The following is a 26048-nucleotide window of genomic DNA, read 5'->3' as shown; positions in this document are numbered from 1 at the left end:
AACCCATCTAATGTTTTAAAATATACAATTCATTAGTAAGTAATGAGATATGGATCAATTTAGTTCGCTGTCACCGGAACAGATAAGTTTGTGGCACTATAGTTTTGAACGGCGTCCACCATAGACAAATTAACCCATCATATCTGTCAGAGATACCTATTAAATATTTCCTATAAAAGTCCTTAAAGGTCTAAAGCACGGTTAAAGCCCATGCAATAAGGTGTATTATGCATTGGCAAGCCAACTTTACCTTGCATGTCATTGTTTGCTGTGCTATTAGGATAACCGTGAGAGATTTAGTTTTCATAGTGAATCATAGAATAACAAGACGCGTAACGTAACTAGCCGCGGATTTATTATAAGAATAAAAAAGTTCGACATTTAAAATTTGGATCGGTTTATTAGAATAGGTTAAGATGTCACTTTGGTGTGGTGATTTGTTAAATGAGTTCGTCGAATTACTATATCTAAGAATACTTGTCTAAGTAATTTTTTGTGTAAAAATTTAAGGTCCAAGTGAAAATAATACTGCATAATGCTGGAAAGTATGTGGCCAAATAGATTTTTGTTAAGGAAAATAGTCAAAGGTAAGAATTTCACCTAGGTACTTAATTAATTAAATTAATTGTATCTAAATGATATTAATTATATTATCTAAATCAATTTAAACAGTTAACGGTCGTTTCTAGATTACAGAATAGAGCTTATAAGTTAGTACTAACCCCCGTTATTCATAGAAAAGTTATAGGACTTTTTAGCTATTCAACTGTTTGACAGAGACAGAGACAGAGAGGGATAATGTGCAGTTCAATAACAATTCAATAGCTAAAACGTCCAATAACTTATGAATAAGCGGGTAAGTATGATTATGTTACTGTCAGTAGTTAATGTATACTACTTACGAACCATAAAGTTAACGTTAAATACTTACTTATTTAATTATATGATTCCTACATACTAAAATAAGAATGGCACAACAACTGAAGTGAAACTTTTAGCGAGACTCTACAGTAAATTACGTAGCTTATTTTGCAGACAGTATATTTCACTGGGGATTTAGTTAGTTACCTAAGTTTTCTTTTAAAAAACTCAGACTTAACTAAGTAAGTATCTGCTTACCAGATTACGAAAGTTCTATGTTTAAATGAGGTTTTTAAAAGAAGTTTGACTCTATGAATATCTTAAGTTTTGTTTAAGTAAACTTGGCATGAAATGATCACAGAAATGTCTTTCTGCAATTTTTCATCCTCTTCATGCAGAATGTCCGATTCTCATAATGTCCGTTTGACGTAAAATAAAATAACCAATTCTCAAAATGCCCTGTTTACTTGGAAAATTACCAATTTACAAAATGTTTTACACGCAAAATGTTTGATTAAATTTGCAAATGAGGAGCAATCCATACTGGGTTCCCTGCACAAGCTTGCTTGTGTTGGGGTCCACCAACCCGCACTGGGCCCGCGTGGTGGACTAGGTCTAACCCTTCCTTCATTGGAAGGAGACCCGTGCCCTAGCAGTGGGGACGTGATGGGCTGTGATGATGGATTCCCTGGATATGTTACATGCGTGTCTGTTCATGCATGATTGTCTGATTGTCTGGAAGAGATCGCTATAAGCGATAAGACCGCCTTTTGTACCCTAATTAAGTTATCATATAGAATTGTCAATTATTTCTTGGTGTACAAATAAAGAGTGCTCTATCTATCTGTCTATTCTTTATCTCCAGACATCGAGCACGGCACCCCGGATGAGGACGTCAACCAGCAGCTGCTGCTGGCGAGCGACGGTGGCGCCCCCTCGAGCCTCGCGGGGAGCCGCCGGAGTGAGTCGCCAGCTCGGGCTGGGGAGAGGGTTAGGTGGGTTCTGTTGTGATGCGAATGTAGAACTACTCGGATTTTAGGGTACAATAGAGTTCATGAGTCTTCCTTTCTTACTCAATGAATGTTAAATGCTTTCTATAGGCTTCAACTACGGCTTACTTATACCTAATATTTACACCATGAAGATTTCCGCAAAGGAAGAGGGTGTTAGATCGGAAATGTAGAGTGACAACGCAGCATCTCAGACTGCTGTGGCAAGGCTCCTGGGTTCAATCCCCAGCCAACCAGCAATGCCCCTCTGACTAGCATGCAAGGGAGTAGGTTCTGTTGTAGATGACGTGAGTTTCGACTGTAGGGGAGGTAAACTTAACGCATAACCATCCCAACACCATTCCCAACTAAAATGACTAACCAAGAAATCAACAATCAAATCCTTACAGCAATGGCGAGCCGCCTTCGCTCCGCAACCTGCGCCTGCTCATGCCGTCGCCCCGGCCGGCGGACCCCACCCCGGGCTCCACCCCCTCCCCGCTGTCCACCGCCACGGCGTCAGCGCCGAGGAAGTGGAGACGCAGCGACAAGAGGCAGCGGCGGCTGAATACGGAACTACTGGTGGCTGTTGAGGAGGGGGACTTTGAGGCTTTTGAAAGGTAATTGTCGGTGTCTAGCACCAGCACCACATACCAGTTATGCTGTTCCTTTTAAGGTTTTAAGCCAGTGGAAAGCGTGGTGGATAAATAAAATGGAACCCTAGACCGATATGAATGGGATCTTTTGTTTTTCGGGTGACTTACTCGTAATTACTATCGGTGTTCTTAGAATTCATCAAAATCAGATTTTTAAACTTAAAGAGTTACAGTTCTCCCATATTAATAATGCACATGCAAATCTTCGCAAACTGTCGTATTCCCGGAAACACCCGAATCATTGAATCGTAAAAGCACTTGCATTTTGATCCTTGTTCGAAAGAAATAGTAGTCAATATCATGTGACACATAATCGAAAACAATTTGGGCGGTTGGTGGCTGTCACCGATCAGTCAAGGGTCTCAAGGTCAAGATCATTATTACTTTTGTGGAATTATAAAGAGCTGCAATTACACATCGTTCTTGTTATTTTTTTCAAATGTGAATTTAATTTCAACTTTAATTATTTTTGACGACGCCATATTATGAGACACATTTAAGAATAAAATATACGTCACATTGATAGACTTCACTTAGCCAATAAAGCCACACCCAAAAGACCAAGTTGTAATTGTGAATGATCAGCGCTGTAAATACATTTGAACTGAGATTTTAATGTAAACCTGTGTTTTAAATCCATATTTCTTCTTCTAACATAAACCTTGTGTTATTCAAACCTTATTTCATCCATATGAACACCAGCTTGAGCAAGACATTTGAAAAGTACTGTAACATTTTCGAAGTAAATTTTAATATTATGACAATATTATGAATTATCGACTCAAATTTCGTTACTGATAAATCAATATCTCTTTTAGCACCAAACACATAAATCTAAAAAAAATGCATGAAGAAAATGCACTTAACCACTCTAAATACATATCTAAATGCATGGCGTTCGGAAATACGACCGTTGCCGAACAATGGCGAAGATTTCTATGCGCATTATCAATTTTGGGGAACTGTACGTGCCTACAGATACCCGAGGTTTAAATAGTAAATGGAGTATTAGAAAATAGGTGGATTTCATCAGCATGATTGGCAATCTCCACCATATAGGAGAAACCACTAGCAGTAGAAGAAGAAGTACTTTTAGTAGCACTGACTAACTGAACCTCCCAACCTGCTTCCCAGACTCCTCAACAACGGAGCCAGCCCCAACGCCACGTGTCGGCTGGACCTGGTCTCCGCGAGCCACATGGCCGCCATCTGCCAGCACCCGCACGACTTCCTGCTGCTGCTTATACAGAAGGTATACAGGATGTTGCAAAAAGGGTATACTAAGCCGAAATGGGGTGACTTCGGCTTTGGGAGAGCAATCGTACCCGTTTTCCGGTTTGTGACTCGCTTAAGCTTTCGTCATTATCATCCGCCAGAAATAGTCCATAGACACCACTTTGGAAACTGCTACAGGCTTTTCGACTATTATTTTGTAAATATGACGACTAATCCTAAACCCTTCCTTCATTGGAATGAAACCCGTGCAATGGGGACGTGAGGACTCTTTTGCTGATTGTACCTATAGATATGTTAACAACTGAATGATGGTTCATCCCAGGGCGCGGACCGGCACCGCGTGGACCGGCTGGGCCGCACGCCGCTGCACCTCGCCGCCTGGATGGGGCACTCCCGCCTGGTCGCCATCCTGCTGGGGTTCCCTGAAGGTCAGTAACATGTAGCCATGATGCAAGGTTCCACAGAAGCCATAGCACGGGGTGCAAGAGGCGCACATCAAGACGTGAAAAACGCTTTTCGTCGCGCTCACTCACATCGCGCAGCTTCAAGAGCGAGTGCGACAGAAAACTTTGGTCACGTCTTGACATGCGCCTCTTGTACCCCGAGCTAGTCCTTCAGAAGTCAACACACTATTTATCATGATACCGACAGGATGTTTTTTTCAGTGCCGTTCCCGTAGCTGTGTTTAAATTCCACCTTACCCTGTATAAAAGGTATAAGACAATATTATAACGAAGCGGTTGCCTCATGAACGTATTTTACAAGCGTATCATGTAACAATAACAACACCTTATTAAGCTTGGTACAACGTTTATTCGCAAGTTAACACCATCACATACCTACAAATTATAAGTTGGCGGTGGCACCTTGCTAATTTCTCAAAACACGCACACATATAAAAAATACTAAATTAGAGCCTTATGGCACGCTAGACAAGCTGTGATAAAAAATTAAAGATAAGCGTCCACCTGTCGGCATAGCATGCAACGGACGCATTCAGTATTATTTGTATAGAAATTCAAACTGATGATATAAGTAAATCACATCCTAGGAAATCAGAGATAAAGCCGCCTTCAGTCGATCTGCTGGACGTAGGCCTCTCGTAAAGTACGCCACTGGATGCAATCTAAAAGACACTAAGTAATAGGTACTGCTGTCGTTACACAGTTTCGTTATCGACGTAGACAAAACGACACTATTTCGCGATTCACCATAAATACAGCGCTGTGATCGGTGGAATGCGAATTAAAAGAGTTTATTGACGTCGATATGGCTGATGCACAATATAAAATATATCGCGTCGTAACGGGCTGCTGTATTCGTCATCAGAAATAAAAATCCATTGTGTCATACCGGGCTGCTTGGTTCTATTATACTAGGTGGACGCCAACCTAATATCACCGCGAAATATGAGCGTAAAATCACGTCTTGTACAGAAAAAAAAAACAATTATAATGATCTCTTCTTTTTAATGGCTATACGCTAGGCACATATATTTCACTTCCGCCTCATGACGACGATGAGGTGAAACTCGGGGTCGGGCGCCACCACCGCCTCCGCCTTTCTGGAGACCAGCCGGAGAGCCACTAGGTCGTCCATCACATCCTGCAGAGGAGAGAGATAAAATACGATAAGACAAGACATACTTTATTTGTACACAATACCACGGACACAATCACAAAAAAAAGTAATCTAACACATTGTTACAAATCGCGGTCTTATCGCTTAAAGCATGTTACAAATGGCGGTCTTATCGCTTAAAGCATGATAGAGTGAAGCGGAAAGCTTGATATCAATTGATTGATTGATAACTTTTTTTTTTCTTTTTTTACTTTTTTTCTTTTTTTACTTTTTTTTACTTTTTTACTTTTTTTTTTTTTTACTTTTTTTCTTTATTATTGCATTGATTTTTAATTTTATAATGTTTTAAATGATCATGAATTTTTGTAATGTTTTATATTTTGTATTTTTAACGGTACTTAACGAATTTTATATTAATTCTTGTTTTAAAATTTTGTATTAAGTATCTAATTGTGAATTTTATATTAATATTTGTAATGTTTTAAATATTGTGTTATAATAATTTTGAATATTATATTAATTTTTGTAATTTTTTATTTATTTTGTAATGTTTTAAACTTTGAATCAATTATGAATTTTATGGTAATCTTGAATTTTTTAACTATTTACTAATTTAAGCTAATATTTTTGGTGTATAGTCGAAGCATATAATTGGCAATTTATAGTTGTAAGTTATTCTGTGATAATTTTCCCTTGTACATTGCTGTTTGTTTCGCTAATAAATAAAATAAAATAAAATAAAATAAAATAAAATAAAATAAAATAAAATAAAATAAAATAAAATAAAATAAAATAAAATAAAATAAAATAAAATAAAATAAAATAAAATAAAATAAAATAAAATAAAATAAAATAAAATAAAATAAAATAAAATAAAATAAAATAAAATAAAATAAAATAAAATAAAATAAAATAAAATAAAATAAAATAAAATAAAATAAAATAAAATAAAATAAAATAAAATAAAATAAAATAAAATAAAATAAAATAAAATAAAATAAAATAAAATAAAATAAAATAAAATAAAATAAAATAAAATAAAATAAAATAAAATAAAATAAAATAAAATAAAATAAAATAAAATAAAATAAAATAAAATAAAATAAAATAAAATAAAATAAAATAAAATAAAATAAAATAAAATAAAATAAAATAAAATAAAATAAAATAAAATAAAATAAAATAAAATAAAATAAAATAAAATAAAATAAAATAAAATAAAATAAAATAAAATAAAATAAAATAAAATAAAATAAAATAAAATAAAATAAAATAAAATAAAATAAAATAAAATAAAATAAAATAAAATAAAATAAAATAAAATAAAATAAAATAAAATAAAATAAAATAAAATAAAATAAAATAAAATAAAATAAAATAAAATAAAATAAAATAAAATAAAATAAAATAAAATAAAATAAAATAAAATAAAATAAAATAAAATAAAATAAAATAAAATAAAATAAAATAAAATAAAATAAAATAAAATCAATAATCACATCCTAGGAAATCAGAGCCTAATCTTCTTCAGCCTATAGCAGTTCACTGCTGGACGTACCTACGCGTAGGCCTCCCAAAGCATGTAACTGGATGCGATTTATGACTCCTCCTGGACTGATCTAAAGTCAAAAACAGAAACTGGACTTCGACAGGTTGCCAGCTGGCTGCACAACAATCTTTTGACCCTTAATCTATCAAAAACTAATTATATTTCATTCTCGATTCTAGACGCACATCAACCTGATACTAACTTTAATATTAAAATGCACACTTGTGAGCAATATACAAGAGTCCTCACAAATTGTAACTGCAGCAACATTTGCAAATTATCGCAGGTTAAATATTTAGGAATTATATTAGACCAAAGACTCTCCTGGCATCCTCAAATAGACCTTGTGATATCCAGACTCCGCAAGCTTATTTGGATCTTTAAGAAACTTCGACATGCATCCTCTCCTTCTCTTATCAAAAATGTCTACCTATCGCTAGCTCAATCTATTTTATTATATTGTATTCCAGTATGGGGAGGGGCTGGTAAAACCAAATTTCTTGAATTAGAGAGAGCTCAAAGACTTCTCTTCAAGATAATGTTGTTTAAGCCTATGTTATTTTCCACAACAGAACTGTATAAAACAGTGCAAGTGCTTAGTGTTAGAAAACTATATATACTGTCAACAATCCTTAGAAGACACAAATCAACTCCATTTGTAGCTTACAACCGAGCCACAAGAAGAATTCCTGATGTAGCCATTGCCCCTGCAGTAAAAACTAAATTTGCCCAATTTCAATATGTAGCAATTTCCATCTACCTTTACAATAAAATTAATAAAAATCTTAACATTTATTCTCTTACATTATCAGAATGTAAATCTATCATTACAGACTGGCTTAATACTCTAGATTACACTAAAACTGAAAGTGCGTTAATAAAATGAAAGAACTTCCTGACTAGCATAAAAGAAACAGTTATCATATATTATGTATACATATAAATAAGTGACACACCCCCCACCCACACACTCACACACACACACACACACACATACAGATTATGATTATGTTAAATAAGTGTTAAATAATTAATGTTAACCTTACTTGTTTTTATTTTAAATATTTAATTGTTTACCAACTACTTGTTATATTTCTAACTACCTAAGTTTATTGAATTGTATACTAAACGGAAGAGCGGGGCCCCACTGGCACAGGTTTCTATGAACTTACAAGTGAGGCTCTGGTCACTACTTTGTTACTGAATTTGTAGAAAGAAATAAACTATTCTTTGATTCTTTGATTCTTTGATCTAAAGTACACCAATACTTAGTACACAATATAAAATCTGATACGTCAATGAAAGACAGTAAGTGCGCTCAGACTGGTTTATTGAATAGGAACACACACACATAGATACAATCCTTACATATTCCCCCTGTAAGCCACCAAACATCTTTAACAATCTATCTTAACTTTTTAACTTAACTACGTAGGTATATTAAACTTATGTAGGTCACCAACCTTTATAATTACATTAACGACAGACCTTATGCATAACTGTAAATAACGTGTCTATACTAGAATAATACAATACCCTATAGCTAGCGGTGCGATAGGTAAGTACACAACATTCCTTAGATCTAAATAATCGGTAAACATTGAAGAATTTAATAGGTAGGTACTTACTAAACATTCAACTTGAACTTATATATACTTACATAGTCTAATTTGATTTTATGAAACCATAGGGAACAAGATAAGTCCTTACAAACTATTATGAATACCTTTATCATATAGGTATTGTGCACCTACTTAGTACCATTTGTATTTTTATGAAATCATGCATCTTACAATCTATTACGATAAGTACTTTATTTTTTTTTTATTATGCTAATCGACGGTGACCTTGACATATATTATTAAGTAACGGTTCTCTTAGCCCGCTTATAGGCACGTAGTGCTCTAGCGGATGCGTCCGCGGGGGGGGCGGGTGTCGCGGGCGGTGACGTCACCGGTGACGTCATCCACGGCGACCTGCTCGCCTGCTGGTCGGCTGAGGCCGCGCTGCCGGCCTGTGCCGCAGCACCTACTCCCTCAGACGCATCTTCAAACGTCTCATCAGCCTCATTATCGACCTCATGTTCCCTAGTAACCTTTGACGTACTGGCTCGTGTTAGCGAGTAACGATTCCTCGATGTGGGTATAATTTGATCAGCGTGCCTGCGCCACTCCACCCCACGACCCATATCCACCCTATACGAGACCGGTCCCGTCTGTTGCACCAGTTTGCCCTCGGCTTACTTTCCTCCTCTCGCGGAGTAGTCGCGCGTCATGACCGTGTCTCCGAGGTGCAGCGGGCGGGGGGCGCCGCCGGCGGCGTCCCGCTGGCGCTGCTGCTGGCTGTGCACGGTGCGCGCGCGGTCGGGGCGCAGCGCGTCTAGGCGGCCCCGAAGCCGCCGCCCCAGCAGTGCCTCTGCCGGTGACACGCCGGTCGTGGCGTGGGGGCTATTCCGGTATTGTAATAAAAATTTGGATAATGCTACGGCGACATCTACGCCCTCATGCAAAGCCCTCTTAATACATTTTTTTATTGTTTTGACCGCGTTTTCGGCCGCGCCATTTCCTTGAGGTCTGTAAGGAGCTGTTGTGGTATGTCTAATACAGTTTTTTCTACAAAATGTGTTAAAATCATGCCCGGAGAAGGGTGGCCCGTTGTCGGTCACCAGATGGGAGGGCAGACCAAATCTCGCAAATAGGTCGCGGAGAACTTTAATAGTAGAATTGGTGTCCGTCCCATTCATAACTATAGCCTCCACCCATTTTGAATTTGCGTCCACTACGATCAGATATCTTTTGCCCCCGCAATCCGCAAAGTCGGCGTGCAGCCGCTGCCAGGGGTTGAGCGGGTACTCCCAGGGGTGCAGCGCGGCGCGCGGCGGCGCGTCCCGTACGGCGCGGCACGCCTCGCACGCTCGACACAACTCCTCAATATCGCGGTCTAGGTTTGGCCAGTATACATAGCTACGGGATAGATTTTTCATTTTGTTCATACCAAGATGCCCTTCATGTATCTCATTTAAAACCTGACTGCGTAGATTAGGCGGAATTACTATGCGATATTTATAATATACTATGCAATCCATATCTACGACTAGATCTTGTTTTCGAGAAAAATAAGCTTTCTCATCCTCACATTTGCTCACGGGCGGCCACCCAAATAAAATATAACCATATATTTTACTCAATAATTGATCGCGTTTCGTCTCCCTAGCCACATCTCTGAAGTCAATCGGCAACGATTCTTCAACTAAATTCATATAGCTATTTACCGCCACCACGCGGCCCTGCTGAGCTAACGGTAACCTTGATAAGGCGTCGGCCGGCCCATTGTTTTCGGATCTTACAAACTCTGTTGTGAAGTCATATGCAGCCAAACGAGCTGCCCATCTTTGCAGCCGACTTGCCGCCGTCTGTGGAATACCACCCTTCGCCCCAAATATGTGAGCCAATGGTTGATGGTCTGTTCTTAAGGTGAACTTGCGTCCAAACAAATATTGGTGATGCTTAGTAATGCCGAAATAAATAGCTAACGCCTCTTTATCTAGCTGACTATAATTTAACTCAGCCGCATTCAGCGTCCGCGACACGCAGCTGACGGGGCGCTCGGAGCCGTCCTCGTAGCGGTGCGCCAGCACGGCGCCCACCCCGTACGCGCTGCTGTCCACCGACAGCACCACCGCCCGCCCCTCGTCATAGTGGGCAAGCACTCGCTCGCTCAGCAAGGCCCGCTTGGCCTCCGTAAACGCCTTTTCACAAGTTAGATCCCATTTCCAGGGCACTTTCCTTCTTAAAAGGTTATGTAGGGGATGTAATAACGAACTCAAGTTCGGTATAAACTTCCCATAATAGTTCAACATTCCCAAGAAGCTTTTCAACTGCGTGATGTCTTTTGGTTGTGGAGCACTGGAAATGGCTTCTACTTTGGCTGGGTCTGGCCTTAAGCCATTCCTATCTATTATATATCCTAAATATTTCACACTATCTTGCAAAAAACTGCATTTGCTTAACTTAACTGTGAGTCCCATATTCTTAAGCCGCTCAAGTACTGCTCTTAAATTACGCATATGTGTTTTGTGATCAGGCCCCGTTACACAGATGTCGTCTAAGAATACGACGGTCCCCGATAATCCTCGCAATGTTTCCTCCATCAATTTTTGGAATTTTTCCGGGATACGTGAGAGGCCGTAAGGTGTGCGACGATACACAAAGTTCCCGACATGTGTTGTAATTGCGGTTAACGGCTGAGAATCCTCCGATAATAAGCATTGTTCGTACGCATGTTTTAAATCTATTTTGCTAAATTTATCCCCCCCACTTAGACATGCAAACAATTCATCTATTCGAGGTAGGGGATAAAAATCGCGTTTTAGTTTAGGGTTCACCGTAATTTTATAGTCACCACAAATACGTACCTCCCCATTATCTTTGATTACGGGGACTATCGGGGTTCCGTAGTCAGAATGATCCACCCTGTATATTCTACCATCGCTTTCTAATCGGGCTAATTCCCGTTCAACTCGCGCCTTGAGTGCCAGCCAGCCAGAACGTTCCTAACTTATTAGTAAACACATCTGGAAATTCCTTACATAATTGGTTCACGAATCCGTCTTCCGTTATCTCATTTAAATTAATTTGCTGAATTTGGAGGGCGCGCATCCACTCCCTGCCCAGTAGGGGTCGACTACCATTTCTTATAATTTGAAGCGGGAGGTCCTTAGCGGTTACGTCCCTCAAGGTCACATTTACTGAGATATATCCGAGAGACTCGATTCGTGCACCTGAATAACCACGTAAAATTAACCCGTCCTTTTTTATAATTTTATTTGGAAAAGCCCTTTTGTAAAAGTCCTCACTGACGGCCGACACCCGGCTGCCGGTATCAATCTCACATTTAGTTTTAAGTCCATCGATCGAAACAGTTACAAAGTAGGGTTTGTTACCTTGTTCTGACACTAGTACCTGGAACATGTCCTCTTCTGACTCTTCACTTAAGTAATGTTGCCGACCCGACTGTCGGCCACTATCGCGCACTTCTTTACACATCACTTTTAAATGGCCTCTTTGATTACACAAATCACAATTAAATTGCTTGTATCGACACTTCATCGCATGGTGTGGTTTGCCACACCGCCAGCACTGTGGGCGCGGGCCTGTAGCCTCGCCGCCGCCGCCGCCGCCCGTGTTGCCCGTGCTAGGGCGGCGCGCCCTGTAGCCGCCGCCGCCGCCGCCCGCGCCGCTTCGGGCGCTCGCATGATGCAGGCCCTCGCCCGCCTCGCCGCCGCCGCCGCCGGAGGTGGTCGCAACCCTCGTGTTGCCGCTCACCTCCGCATGCCGTTCTGCAGCCTCTAGAGCCAGCGCCAGCTCAACTGCCTCTTTATATTGGATCGATTTCTCCGCAAATATTCTGGACCTCATGGCCTCGCTAGCCAGCCCGGAGACAAATTGATCGCGGAGGTTTTCCTCGAGGTTGCTCGCGAAGTTGCACGTGGATGCCAAGTGTTTTAGATCTTGAAGATATTCGACCAGCGGCTCGCCCGCACGCTGTCGCCGCAAGCGAAACACGTGGCGCTCCGCAATTTCCGAGCGCTGGGGTTCCAAGTGCTCCGTCACCAACTTTACTAGATCCTCAAATGGTTTTGCCTCTGGAAGATCTGGAGAGCACAGGTCACACATGAGTGTGTACGTAGCTTCCCCTACCACAGTGATCAGAATCGGCACTTTTAACTCGTCTTTGATTTCATTTAATATTATAAATTGTTTTACGCGACGAATGTATGCTGGCCATTGTTTTGAGGAAAGATCGAAAGGCTCCAACTTCCCGATAGGCATTTTTAGTTTAGATTCGCGACTGTTCTCGAACAATTATTATAGGTTAATTATTTATCCGCGCTCGTCGCCAGTGATACGTCAATGAAAGACAGTAAGTGCGCTCAGACTGGTTTATTGAATAGGAACACACACACATAGATACAATCCTTACATCCCATCATACCGGGCTACCGTATCCGCACTCAGAAACAAAAACATATTGTGTCATATCATAGTTATCATACCGGTCTACTCGGTACTGGTACTCGTGACTTGTAGATAAACTATAGCCATATTTATCGGGAAACGCGATATAGTGACGTTAATCTACGTTAATAGTGTGCGGATGGGTCGTCGAGACTTAACCACAAGGTTCAATCTGGTTAAACGCAGCCAACTAATTGCTGTCCCGCAGGCCTCTATCCCATAAAACGTGAAATGGTTATTTGTCATACAAATACCTTTGCAGTTTAGATGATGAATCGTGCGACCAGATATGCTTGTACTGCAAAACGCGACATACCCACGATTTATAATTCCATCGCGCTATAAATGTGAAGCGGTGCGTGAGACTGGAACACTCTAGCTTTATAAAAACGAAAAGTAGCCCCCATGCCGCCGAAGAGCGCCCGCCAAAAAAAATTGTATTGTTTACTTGGCCACAGACAAATACACACATTATTTTCATAACAGCCGTCGTATCTGCTCGCGGTTAAATTTTAATGAGACTGCAAAAACACTGACGGCGGCATCGTAGCAAGCCACAAAGAAAACCCATTGATAAAATATCGCCCGTCGCTACAAGTAATAGCGAGGAAATAAGCTGGCACCACCAGATATCTTCCATTTAGCAACAAGCCAATCTACATGCACAGGGTGCTCCACTATCGCACATACAGGGTGTTGGGAACACCTGCAGGAACATACATCACGAGCGGACCGCGAGACAGCTCGAATCATGTCGAATGAAAAATGGCCGCCCGTTCGCGGGAGAAAATTGAATTCTCAAGTTGTTCGAAAGTGCCGTTGAAAAGGAGAGTTTCTCACAAATTGTTTTGTTATTTTTCTCTAAGTACGTGCTTCATTTGTAGTTTGGGGAAAATTGGAAATTTTATTGGAACGATTAATAATAAGACGCTTTGCTTACGAAGTTTCTTGGTATTGGTGAAACTTTTAAGTTAGTTACGGAAAATTTCAGAAGACTGTTTCAGATTGGAAGTGAAAATGTTTAATAAGCATTTAAGTATAATGTACATTTTGTTGCTACCTAATTAATTTATTATGAGCACAATCTCTTACTAATAAACGCATATACCTCGTTTCATCTAAACTGATTCCTGTGAAGTTATGGAGACGTTTTGCGTTTTACGGTTTTACAGATATCCCATAATGAAATGCGACAGTTTTTGTTAATTGGCTTATTGTATGAGTTATAGGTATTTAATGAAATATCATTTCGCTATAATATTTGTATGCAATACTGATAATGGACAACATTTCAAAAAACTAAAGCTGCTATAAATCGAAAACCATTTCGAGATTTAGCTCTAAAGGCCACAAAACTAATATTTTTGTATTTTTTGGATGTATCATTTTCGAGAAAATCATAAAATAGTAAAAAAGTGCTGATGACGTCATGCATCAGGTGCGATGCATTTTGATGATCAAAGCCTATAGATTTAAAAACAAAGTAACTGTCACTTTCATTTTTGATTGACGTTGACGTTTTATCGTGACGTTGTTGTTTATTTGGGTCATTTTCATTAATTCTGTTCTGACACTTTCTGACTATGTTTTTATTTATTATTAAGAGATGACCTCTATATAATATGTCCCAGAGCATGCCACCGCCTACACAGCTGAAAAAATGCATCTGCTTATTTTTTTACATGATAAGTACCTACTTTCCATCATCAGAAATATCAAGGTCATTTGAAAATGACCCATTTGTTGGTTAGCATGTAAAACAAAGTTTAAATGTCACTTGCCAGTGTCATTTATGTTTTTTTCGAGACTCAGGTAATAGACAAAAATAAAAAATGAGCCTAATATGTGACGTCACTTCCGGTTTTAAAATAATTAACTTTAAAGTTAAAATTAACATGTAAAAATTTATGTATATACAAAATAAAAAAATACGGGTCCACTAATTTTCTATAAACTTTCCGAATAACTAATAAAAATATAGGGTAAAGAAAATGAAATGTTGTCCATTGAGAACTGTCTCACAGGAATCATTTAAGCTAAAACTAGGTGTACGGGTACAGTCGTTGCACTGAAAGGGTGCAATGAGGTTATGAAAAAAAACTTACGATTTCTTTTAGCGCGTTCGATGCCAGATGGGACAGCGTCCTCAGGTGGGTGGAGTAGGTGGCCGCAGTCAGGCTGTCCAGGGTCGTGGTCTCTGGGAAACCTGGAAAAGAATACAGCTTTCCCATCACTGTGCACTGTCTGAGTCAAACCTGACCCCTATCAGGTAGCATAATGGTCACCGCACATATAACCGTAACGTAAAGGGATCGCCACTTTTTCTTCTGTCAACCAGTAGAACGCAAGCTCACAAACGCATGGCGAGAAGGCGTTCCTTAAAAATACACTCACGACCAATGAGAAAGTTTCAGTGAGAAAATCACCAAATAACTCTTAAACGGAAAACTTTGTTTGTATGAAATTTTTAACAATGCATGCTGTACTTAATAGATCTACTTTTTAATACTGACTATATTTAAAAACCTAATATTCGTACGTGCATTATAGGACAGAATATAGCGTACTTAATATAAGCCCACCAACCTGTAAAACCTATGTTTCACAAATAAATGATTCTATTTCTATTTGTACGGAAAACGCTAGCTTAATGACGCCGTCTACAATATTGAAATACATTTTTTTAATAGCGCATCAGAAAATTGCCAACCAAAAACGTTAACATTGTGTTTAAATGTTAATTCAAAATATTAAAAAATGTTGGCCAACAGTCGGCAATCTATAATGGAACCTCTTTGTTTTACCTATTATTATGGCAGCGACGACGCAACGCACCAATGGGGCCTCGCCCTAAAGTAAGATAATATACCTCTACAAGTTAAGTCTTGCAACTCTTCCTGGAAAATTTCACCAAAACTCGTTATAACTGCAAAAGTTTTGAGTGTGTAGACTTGGTAACTACCTACCTAATTATAATTTTGGATGCTGTGAGCACATTGACTTGCCACCACTCTCCAGAAGAAAAGAGCAGAACGGAATTCTTAGAAAGACACAGAAACAGCTGGTGCATTCTCGCACCTCTATAATTTCATCGAAGCGTAAGAAAATAATTACATACTTTTAATACAAAAAGTTTCCTTTTCCAAGACATTTTCTCTGAGAAAAGAAAAGGCAATCAAGGGTGAGATCTAATTAATTTAAGCTTAGATTCTGTCGTCTCCCCCCTACCTACTTCTTCTCCCCCTCCACATTACTTGGCCGATTGATTCTCCATCTTACATCAGCTGTGTGCTTTCATTTGTTTTATCTTGTGTGAGAGAGAAGCGGTCGCTCTAAAGTTTTAATTGGTAGAAGAGCTCGTGACAAGTGTCACATTTAATCAACCGCTAAAAAATTGTTGCGCCAATTAATGTCTTTGTAGAGATGTATCTGCGCTATCTAACCAAACTAATTCAAAATACACTCACGGGCAATGAAAAGGTTCCACTGAGAAAATCACCAAATTACTTCAAAACGTAAAAGGCTAGCTTAATGACGCCTTTTGCAACATTGATGTACATTTAACAGAGCATCAGAATATTACCAACTACAAACAATAATATTATGTTAATTTTTTATTAAAAGTTTGAAAAAATTGGGGTTGTTTGATGTCAGCTTTTTGTGAGTGGAACTTTTTCATTGTCCGTGAGTGTAAGAGCTGAGTGGAAAGTGAGGTGTTATTTATTGAGACGTTTAACTGTATCTTGTTCTTATATTGCTTTTACCAAACGCTAAACGTATTTAAATCAAATTTTTAATACATTTTATACTAACTGAGAGACGTATGACAGGCTACTAAATACGTTTAGCGTTTGGTGAAATTCCACCCAACAAGGAAAAAACAAATGCCACTTTTGGAACTAACAAATTTGCCTTACATTTTGACATTGACATTTGACGATACGCAACCAATACGCAACGTAAACGGAGGTTTCGAATCCTGTGCTCGGGCAACAGTGCAGCCATTATAAGATTCGAAACCTTCGTTTACGTTGCGTATCGCCAACTGTCACTGTCAAAATGTAAGACAAATTTGTTAGTTCCAAAAGCGACATTTGTTTTTTTCCATAGTTAGGCGGAATTTCACCAAGCGCTAAACGTATTTAAATCAAATTTTAAATACATTTTGTGCTAACTGACAGACGTTTGACAGGCTACTAAATACGTTTAGGATTTGATGAAATTCCACTTTAGTGTAGTTTCGAAAATAGTATCGAATCCTGTGATCGCGCTTCAAAGTCAAGTCGGTCAAGTTTTTCTGTAAAAATTACAGTTATACCAGCAGTATTGTATGATGTGTTTTATAGTAGATTGATGTTTTGGAAAGCCGTCAGTATATTGATGTCGATTCTGAAGGCAGAAATTCTAATTTTGGAGCTGTCAAACTATACATTTTCTATCGAAAAAGGAGATTCACGGAAACACTCATAGAGTCGAATTTTAAACAAAGAATTTAAGGTTTGGTTGATCGATACCTAGTCGATTAAAAACACTACATAAATAATATAATAATATTTTCAAAATCGAGTGTATCAACTGGCAACACTTAAACGTTCTTCCTGATTTATTATATTCAATCTACCTCGCGTTGTACCTGCGGGAACGATAAACATCGCTGTTGAGCCACATTACCTACTCCTAATACATATTTACTGTGTCTACCATTGGTTTGGCTAATTTACATTTACACTGTAACTTCGATCGACGACTGCCACTGATGATAGATGCATAGGCCTCTGGCATAGACTAATTAGTCTATAGCGGCGATTAGACTAGACTACTTGTAGTGCACTACCTCATGTAGTTTCCTACGTAAGGACAAGTGTAATCATAGTTAGGCATGTAGGACACTACATATAGGAGATTGACGGGTCCCGACCGTCCTACATCCTTGGTAGAATTCTACATATTATGCATCCTACATAGGCCACTTAGACAGGCCAGTATAAACAGAACGTCCTAACTCCAACTTGTAGGACGCCAATTTGTAGTGCACTACATGTTGTCTAGTCTAATCGTCGCTTAAATTATGCCTTTAGAAATAATTATTAAAGGGTCTGTTGCACAAAGTCTGGATAATTGCTACCTGTACGATAAAAGCTCACAGGTAAAAACTATCCAGACATTGTGAAACAGGGCCTATGCCTTGCCTGCCTCGACTGTTTTTCCAATACAGAGCTGCGATTGTTCAGAACGACCCCGAGTGAGTGGCATTCGGCTTACTATAACACTTTTGCAACACCCTGTAGATATTGTATAATTACTTACCTTCAGAGTTGACAATAATAGTGCCGACAACATTTCCATTTTCATTGATTCGTTTCATAGTCTCAATGGCTCCTGGGCCCTGAAAAAATACATACTTAGTGCCGATTTTAAAATACTAATCAATCGCCTATTATCATATATCTATCGCCTATCTATCGCCTATTATCTATCCAAAGGTGCCTTGGTATCGTAAGGATCCTAACTAAACCTTATAAAACGTGGACTTTATTAGACGCCTTTTTTGCAAACATATAATATGAGTAAAAAACTTTTATCATTTCAGTGCGACGGTCCTGAAAAGCGGCATACATGAGAGTAGTTTCATAGAATAAAAACTTGTGCTCATAAAAGTAATTCCTATGCATATACCTACTTAAAGAACCGCCACAAAGTCTGCCTAGCTACGGTAGCTACTCGACTTTACACTTTGAGCAAACCACTTTTTTAAATTACTACTGTTAATAATTCTCTATATATATTATGCTGGAGACTAAATAGGGGCGGCGTATGTTGGTGTTAAAATGTCAGGAAATTCTGAGTTGCTGGGGTTTTACTTTGGGGGAAGGATATTTTTTATAATATAAGTAATTATATTGTAAGAAAGAGTCGTGGTGGTGTAACACGTCTCGGCTCTCATTCGAGAGACCGCGTGTTCGAATACTGCTCTGTTTATACAACGAGATAGAACCGTTTGGAAAAACAAAACTGCAGCGCCAACCTCGATACTATCTCGTTATATTACTCATAATTTTTCGTTTGTTTGACGATTTAGAAAGTCACCCCTCTGGTCTAGACTCTCTAGACTAATAGCAGCGATGACCTCTAGTTATCACATGCAAAAAACGGCGAGATCGTCACGACTCTTATCTCGTTGTATTTGTATTAAGCGTTTATTCGTCTATTTGAAGAGTGACCACCCCTAATTCGGCACGAATATAACTGATCTGACCATCGGTAGTCAGCTTTCTACCAGTATACGCCCTTATAAATACCTTATCTAGGTTGGCCAGATAATTATGTTTTTAATCTTTATCATCATAATATAACGTAAGGCTGTCGTATATTTCTTCTTGACTACTTAAAAATATCAAAATGGGTACTTATGTATCTACAGTCTTAATTTCTCATTTTAATATACTATATCATTCTCACCATAAAATTTTGAAGAATTTCCATTTCCTAATTTCAGAAGTAAATTCACTGGTTTTAAACTTGGCCTTGATAAAAATCTATAAAATCCTCTCAACTTTGTGCGTTCTTGTTCTTTGACATTGATTGATTGACACAATGATTATTATTCTATGGGTAAATTAGGCTAGCAGTGAAGCAAAAAGGTCCTATTCGAGGAATAAGAAGTTCATGAAAATACCTTTTTAACCGACACTTCATAAAAAGTAGCTTTCGAATTCGTCTATGTATATATTTTTTTATTCATAATTTTGCACCACCATGTATTACAACTACAGACAACGCAGCAGTGCTTAGTAACTTCGACTGCTATAGTACGTGTGGCAGTTCGAACCCCGGCCGGAACTGACTGTGTAGGTATAACGAAACGATCGAAATGTAATAGAAATGTTTTCTCAGTATAGGCACTCCTCTCGTACTTTAGTGCATATTAGGTACTAGCTGTTCCCGCGAGCTTCACTTCACCTTAAAACGTTTTCCCGTGGGAATTCAGGGATTAACAGTAGCCTATGTTCTTTCTCAGGGTCTAGACCATCTGTATACCAAATTTCATTTAAATCCGTTTAGTAGTTTTGGCATGAAAGAGTAACAGACAGACAGACAGACAGACAGACACAGTTACTTTCGCATTTATAATATTAGTTAGCTGTCTTCCCATTTTCAATAGATATAACTAATTTGTAACCCCTTAGGCCTTATAGAGAAAGAAAGCTGGCTAAAGCTGTTGCCTGCGCCGATCTGAAAACTGATGAAACTGGTTCATACCAGACACCAGTGGTTCATGCCAGTTCATACTATTTCGGAACCAGTGATGATAAGCGTTTACAAAATCTCCATAAAAACTCTATGGGGGCTGGTAATAAGCGTTCTTTCTGTAGGTGTCACTAGGCTGCCTTCCTTCCCCATTTTAATAGCTATACCTATTTAGTAACCCCTTAAGTTAGGTGTAATGACTGCCTTATTAAGCCTTACCAATACCACTACCATTCCATAAGAAAGATGGATATGGATATTTATTTTGCGAAACGCTTAAATGTACGATGATGATGATATTCCAGACATGTACGACCGTGTAGCCAGCGAGGACATGTCGTCAGAGACGGAGGAGGACGTGGTCCGGTACTGCGTGAACACGCGCCGGCTCGCCAACCTGGCGTGCCGCCCCGCCGAGCCCGGCGCGCCGCTGCCCAAGGAGTGGCGCGACAACATCGACCACCACTGCATGAATATACAGGGCAGCGTACGTATCTGGTTACTGTAGCTGTAATTATAGCGAAAGAACGAGAGCTCTCCTATAATCCAAGAGACTTGGTCCTGGTTAACGCAGAGCAGTATTCCAAACCTTCGCAATAAACTACCTACATTATATCGACTTCCTTATAGATTGTGGCAACACCCTCGTTAGATATGGATTAGGTACTGTTGTGGACTGATGACCGGATAGCACAGAGCGGCTCTGACTGCTGTATCTAAGGTCCTCTGCCTGGAAAAGGTATTTGTTTCCAATCCATTTTCCAAAAGTGTACATTATGGCAAGAAACTACCACTAATAGAGGAGGCTCATATCCAGCATTAGTCTATCCGTATAGCCAGCGAATCGACGCCATGTCGTTAGATACAGAGAAGATGACGTAGTTAGAAGCGTGCAGAATATGGCAATAAACTTCCAGCCATAGAAATCCATGTCCTATAATGCAGTATTCCACGCAACGAGGCCATGTCGTCAGAGACGGAGGAGGACGTGGTCCGGTACTGCGTGAACACGCGCCGGCTCGCCAACCTGGCGTGCCGCCCCGCCGAGCCCGGCGCGCCGCTGCCCAAGGAGTGGCGCGACAACATCGACCACCACTGCATGAATATTCAGGGCAGCGTACGTATCTGGAGGTTATAGGAATTATTCCTTGTGGCTCTTGTAGATGGAGCTGTAAGGCACCAGCCTGGCAAGTGTGTGGATTTTATGGTGATAAACTTTCAGATTTGACGGATGTTCATGTCCTGCCATGGCACTATAGGAAGAGTTTGGTTCGAAGGTTATATTTTAGAGCTTCGGATGCTTCAGATGATCGCTGAACGATATTTTTTAAGAAGTTTCTGCTGGTGTATGTACCTTTGATCTTGACATTATAGCTTAGGCTTGAGGTATAGTGAGTACATAATAGATGGCGCTTCAATCTGCAATCAGATACCTGGTTAAAAAAATCTGATCATCTTCCACTTGCCCTACCCAACAAAATAGTTCAAAATTAAACCCCTCTAACCATATACCCCATTCCCCCCCAGCTCCCACTGCTCCAAGACGGCTGGACTCCCCTCCACGTGGCGGCAGCGTGCGCGCGCCGGCACTGCACCCGTCTGCTGCTGGCTGCCGGGGCCGACCCCACGCTCTGCGACATCACGGGCCGCACGCCGCTAGATGTCGCCGGCATGGCGCATTACTACGATGTGAAGATTAATAAGCAACAGTGAGTAGCAATACTATATATGCAGTTTAGTAAGCAACGTGATGATGATGATGAGTGGGGGTTTGCAGCATGTTCCTGTTGACCATAAATGAGCAGCATCGTTTTCTGATATTATTGTGAATCTTCGAGCGGTCTGGTTGGACCAGTACAGGCTGATGATGATGAGTAAAGTACTCGAGATACCGTAGAGGGATAATGAAGTATAGTATGTAAGACTTTTGCGGTATTCTGCGAGCGTTTTGAAATAAAAGCTGCTTCTATCCATCTCATAGTATACATTATATCATCCATTTAATAAGAATCTACAGTCTAGTCTAATCATAACATGCCATGTTTTCACAGCTTCACTCAAGTGATCAAGATGCTAGTGGAACACGAAGGCACTTACAACACGATGAAGCCTCAGGGTCTGGACAACGTGGTGACTCCTCTCCACACAGCTGTGGAGCTCGACTGCGTTGAGGCTATCCAGGAGCTGATGGAGCTGAAAGTGTCCATATCCTGTCTCAATGAGGCCGGGCAAACGCCACTGCATCTTTGCGTCAAACATAAGGCGGAAGTGGCTTTACAGGTTATTGTTTTACTTGTCGTTTCTTTTTCCAGATCTCTAACATCTTTAGCGGTAGCAATAAATAATTAGCAAATAAGAATATGAAAAAAAAAGTAGGTGGCCTTATCGTGTCTAAAAGCGGTCTCGACTAGACTAGATAGTATCTTCACTCTTTTTCTAATCCAGGATTTGTATCTTTTCTACAGGAACTGGTGAACTCCAGTCATGAGTCAGATCCCTTTGCAGCAACAGTCGATGTGAGGGACTTTGAGGGCAACACAGTACTGCAAGCCGCGGTGGAAGCTGGCTGGGTGTTCGGAGTCTGTGTGGCTTTGGAAGCTGGCGCTGATGTTACTATAAAGGTAAGGTGGTAATGAGGATCCTAAATTTTAAAAATATTATATACTACTTACCGCAAATGACCTTACACTTTCAGGCACTTGACGGAGACACTCCAATCCATGCTGCTGCAGCTCTAGGTGACTTGGGCGTATTGCAAGAAATATTGAGTGTCGCCAAGCAAAAAGATTCAATAGATTTGCAGAATTCATGTCGAGAAACTGCTCTATTCAAAGCAATATCAGCTGGAAACGTAGATTGCGTCAAAGCTATTCTAGCAGAAGGGGCAAACATTACTATAGCTCTTTCGAAAGATTACACAGTTTTTCATAGAGCAGCTGAACTAGGTCACCTTGAAATACTCAAAACTCTCGTAGAACATGAAAATGAAGCTCATATTGACATGATAAATATTAGAGGCAGCTGTAATAAAATGGGATTCAGTCCACTACACTATGCCGTATTCTTCAATCATCCGGAATGCGTTGAATACCTTCTATCAAAAGGTGCAGATGTTAGAATCAGAACCTGCACTTCTCATAAAGAAGCAACCCCTTTACATCTAGCGGCTTTGAGGAACTATTGTAAAATAGCAGAGATAATTCTTAAGTTCGATAGGACGACGATTCACGAAGTGGACAGTATGGGGTGGTTTCCTCTACACACGGCGGCTCATAATGTCAGTCGAGAGATTATTCCGTTGCTTCTTCAGGCTGGTGCAGATTTGTCAGGTAAGCCAATAACCATGCTAGAAATGATGAGTTTCTAAATGATTTATGAAATGTTTCATTTAAACTACATCCTTATTCCTTATTTCTCAGGATACACGGACGGCCCCAAAAAGTACAGAAGAACAGCTATCGACATGGTAGTGAATAACCTATCCAAGCCGACAGAATATCTCGAAGAGCTCTTTGACTCCTTCATTACGACCAGTGATGGCAACTTGCAAGATCAAAACAGCATTGTACGGATAGACTACTCGGTACTGATGCCGAGGTGTTGCGAGATGGAGCAGATGAAAGTAATTGAAGCGCTGCTCAAAACTGGAAACAGATATCAACAACAAAGGCTGTTAGTGCATCCACTATTGGAAAGTTTCCTGTATCTAAAGTGGAAGGCATTGCTTCCATTCTTCTACGTAATACTTTTGTTTTACGCTTTCTTCTTGCTATCGCTGACAGTCTTCGTGGTGTCCGTGTTTTTCTACAAGGATACGAGTGACAAGATACCAGTCTTCTTCAACGCGACGATATGGGGGTACTTCGTGTATGGTTCTGTCTTGCTAGTTTGTTCTCAGGTGAGTAATAATTATTTTTCCTAACTTATACAAAGTGCTGGCCACTGATGTATATTTTTTACAATAGCGGAGGTCATGGCTTATGACTTATATCCAAAAACCTCAAAGTAATTGAAGTAAAGATGACATATTACGTACCTTCTTAATATTTATCGTTTTCTAATTTTAAACATGTATCTTCAACAGTTGATTCTTTACTATTACTTCTTTCGTACCCCATGCATTGACTTATATATTACTAGCGTAAGGACAGGCCCAACCGCCCTAGAAATGGCACCCTTGCGTTGGCCCTAAAATGTCATAAATCTGTCATAATTTGTATGAATTAGGGCCAGCGCGCGGGTGTCATTTTCTTTTGACAAAACGTTCTGACGGGCGTATCCTTTCTTTTGAAATCATTGACCCCATGTATGTAGGTAAATTTAAGTATGTATTTTTACTAATTGACGCATACTTTTTCAGGAACTCCTCTACATGAACTTCAAAAACGGCAAGAGATATTTCTTCCAATTAGAGACTTGGGTGAAGTTTTTCTCCCTCGGAATGGCTTTGTTTCTGCCATCAGCCATCACCATAGCGTCGTGGTCGCAGGCGGAGTGGCCTCGCCACGTGGCTACATTCGCCCTGCTCCTGTCCTGGCTCGAAATGATGTTCCTGCTGTCCAGATTCCCGAACTGGGGCTACTACGTTCTTATGTTCGCCAAAGTTGCCGGCAATGTTGTAAAGGTGAATAATTTAATAGAAAACATCTGTTATTCTTTCATGAGTTTTAACACCGTCAAGGGAATATTCATTCATTTGTTTATTTGTTACAGATCCTTCTCACCTTCGCATTCCTTGTCATAGGGTTTTCTCTTGCCTTCATGATCCAGTTCCGTTCGCATGCGCCATTCGAAGGCCCGTGGGAGGCCATTGTGAAGACTATAGTGATGATGACGTCAGAGTTTGACTACGAGGGTCTGTTTGACGAAGAACACACCAAAGGCCTTTCCACATCTGTCCTTATACTTCGCATAATGTTCGTAATATTTTTAGTACTAGCTGCGATAGTTCTCATGAACTTAATGGTTGGCGTTGCTGTTAATGATATAAATGATTTGGAAGTCCTCGGAAATATAAAAAGGTTAGCCAAGCAAGTGGAATTCCTTGGATCCCTTGACACTCTGATGTACAACAAACCTTTCAGTAAAATGCTGCCAAGTAGAGTGCGTCACCGCATTAGAGGTAAGAGCAATGTAAGTGACGTGCTAGAGATATATCCGGGTAGACCAAGATGGCGGCATACGAAAATGATTCCTTCTCATTTGAGGGATGCCATATTTAACAAAGCAACGACCCAGAAGATGAATCTTGATCAAACCACATTTATGCATGACATGTTTTGCAAAATAAAAGAGATACACCAGACAGTTGTGAATAAAGATGACCAAGATAACATGAAAGCTATTGAAATTAAACGAGAGAACGAAGAATGCATTATAGAAAATGTAAAAACAAAAGTGAATCAAGAAATAATGAATCATTTGGGTGTTTTGGATGTAGATATAAGTGAAATTAAGGATCAAATATCTAACAATGCATCGAAAACCGCGGTAGAGGAAGTAAATGTGAAACTTGATCAGATGTCGTTAGAAATGGAACAAATAAAACTTATGTTAAGCAGGCTCGAAAGTAAGATATGTAAGATATGACGAAGTAAATTGCATAAGTAACTTAAACCTTTTTATGTTCCTGACAAAATAAAATGTTAAAAATAAATACGAGTGTTTATAAATCAATTATATTTATTCAAAAACTCCCATGGCTTTATGTTGTACATTTGTTTTTTTAATATAAATTAAAGGTTACGTGCGGTATTTAATGAGTAAGTAGGCATACTTTACGGAGGAGGTATGCACGTAAGTAGGTATAATAAAAGCTTTTAAAAATTATCTTTTCACTAACCATACATTTGGTACATTCACAATGGAGTTTAGTGCTATAGACCGCAGAAATATAGATAGACATACGGAC

At 39.5% G+C, this 26048-nt stretch overlaps 2 protein-coding genes across 4 annotated transcripts in view; one reads left to right on the top strand and one right to left on the bottom strand.

The window, feature by feature from the left end:
- Nucleotides 1-25769, top strand: part of LOC105384592 (transient receptor potential channel pyrexia) — a 30114-nt gene extending 4345 nt beyond the window's left edge. Inside the window, exons 1-13 of one of the 3 annotated variants that reach the window (XM_048628301.1) lie at nt 451-587; nt 1727-1856; nt 2261-2470; nt 3641-3758; nt 4065-4170; nt 20443-20624; nt 21665-21846; nt 22189-22417; nt 22603-22758; nt 22833-23466; nt 23557-24035; nt 24498-24761; nt 24851-25769. In XM_048628301.1, coding sequence (XP_048484258.1) covers nt 536-587; nt 1727-1856; nt 2261-2470; nt 3641-3758; nt 4065-4170; nt 20443-20624; nt 21665-21846; nt 22189-22417; nt 22603-22758; nt 22833-23466; nt 23557-24035; nt 24498-24761; nt 24851-25726 — 3618 coding nt within the window. In that variant the 5' untranslated portion in view covers nt 451-535 and the 3' untranslated portion in view covers nt 25727-25769. Of the gene's footprint in view, nt 1-450; nt 588-1726; nt 1857-2260; nt 2471-3640; nt 3759-4064; nt 4171-20442; nt 20625-21086; nt 21255-21664; nt 21847-22188; nt 22418-22602; nt 22759-22832; nt 23467-23556; nt 24036-24497; nt 24762-24850 lie in introns of those variants that run through there. The other 2 variants (XM_048628302.1, XM_011554856.3) reach the window with 2 other exon arrangements.
- Nucleotides 5204-19463, bottom strand: LOC125490112 (dynein light chain roadblock-type 2-like). The gene is made up of 4 exons (XM_048628303.1): nt 19349-19463; nt 18197-18275; nt 14995-15095; nt 5204-5347 (listed from the first exon to the last, which is right to left on the bottom strand). Exons 1-4 carry the CDS (start codon nt 19370-19372, stop codon nt 5240-5242), a joined length of 312 nt encoding a protein of 103 aa, XP_048484260.1. The 5' UTR covers nt 19373-19463; the 3' UTR covers nt 5204-5239.
- Nucleotides 25770-26048: the final 279 nt, after the last annotated feature.

The sequence above is a fragment of the Plutella xylostella genome, chromosome 20 (genome assembly GCF_932276165.1).
Source record: "Plutella xylostella chromosome 20, ilPluXylo3.1, whole genome shotgun sequence".
In the NCBI taxonomy this organism is placed as follows: Eukaryota; Metazoa; Arthropoda; class Insecta; order Lepidoptera; family Plutellidae; genus Plutella; species Plutella xylostella.
This window is presented reverse-complemented; position numbering and strand designations above follow the sequence as displayed.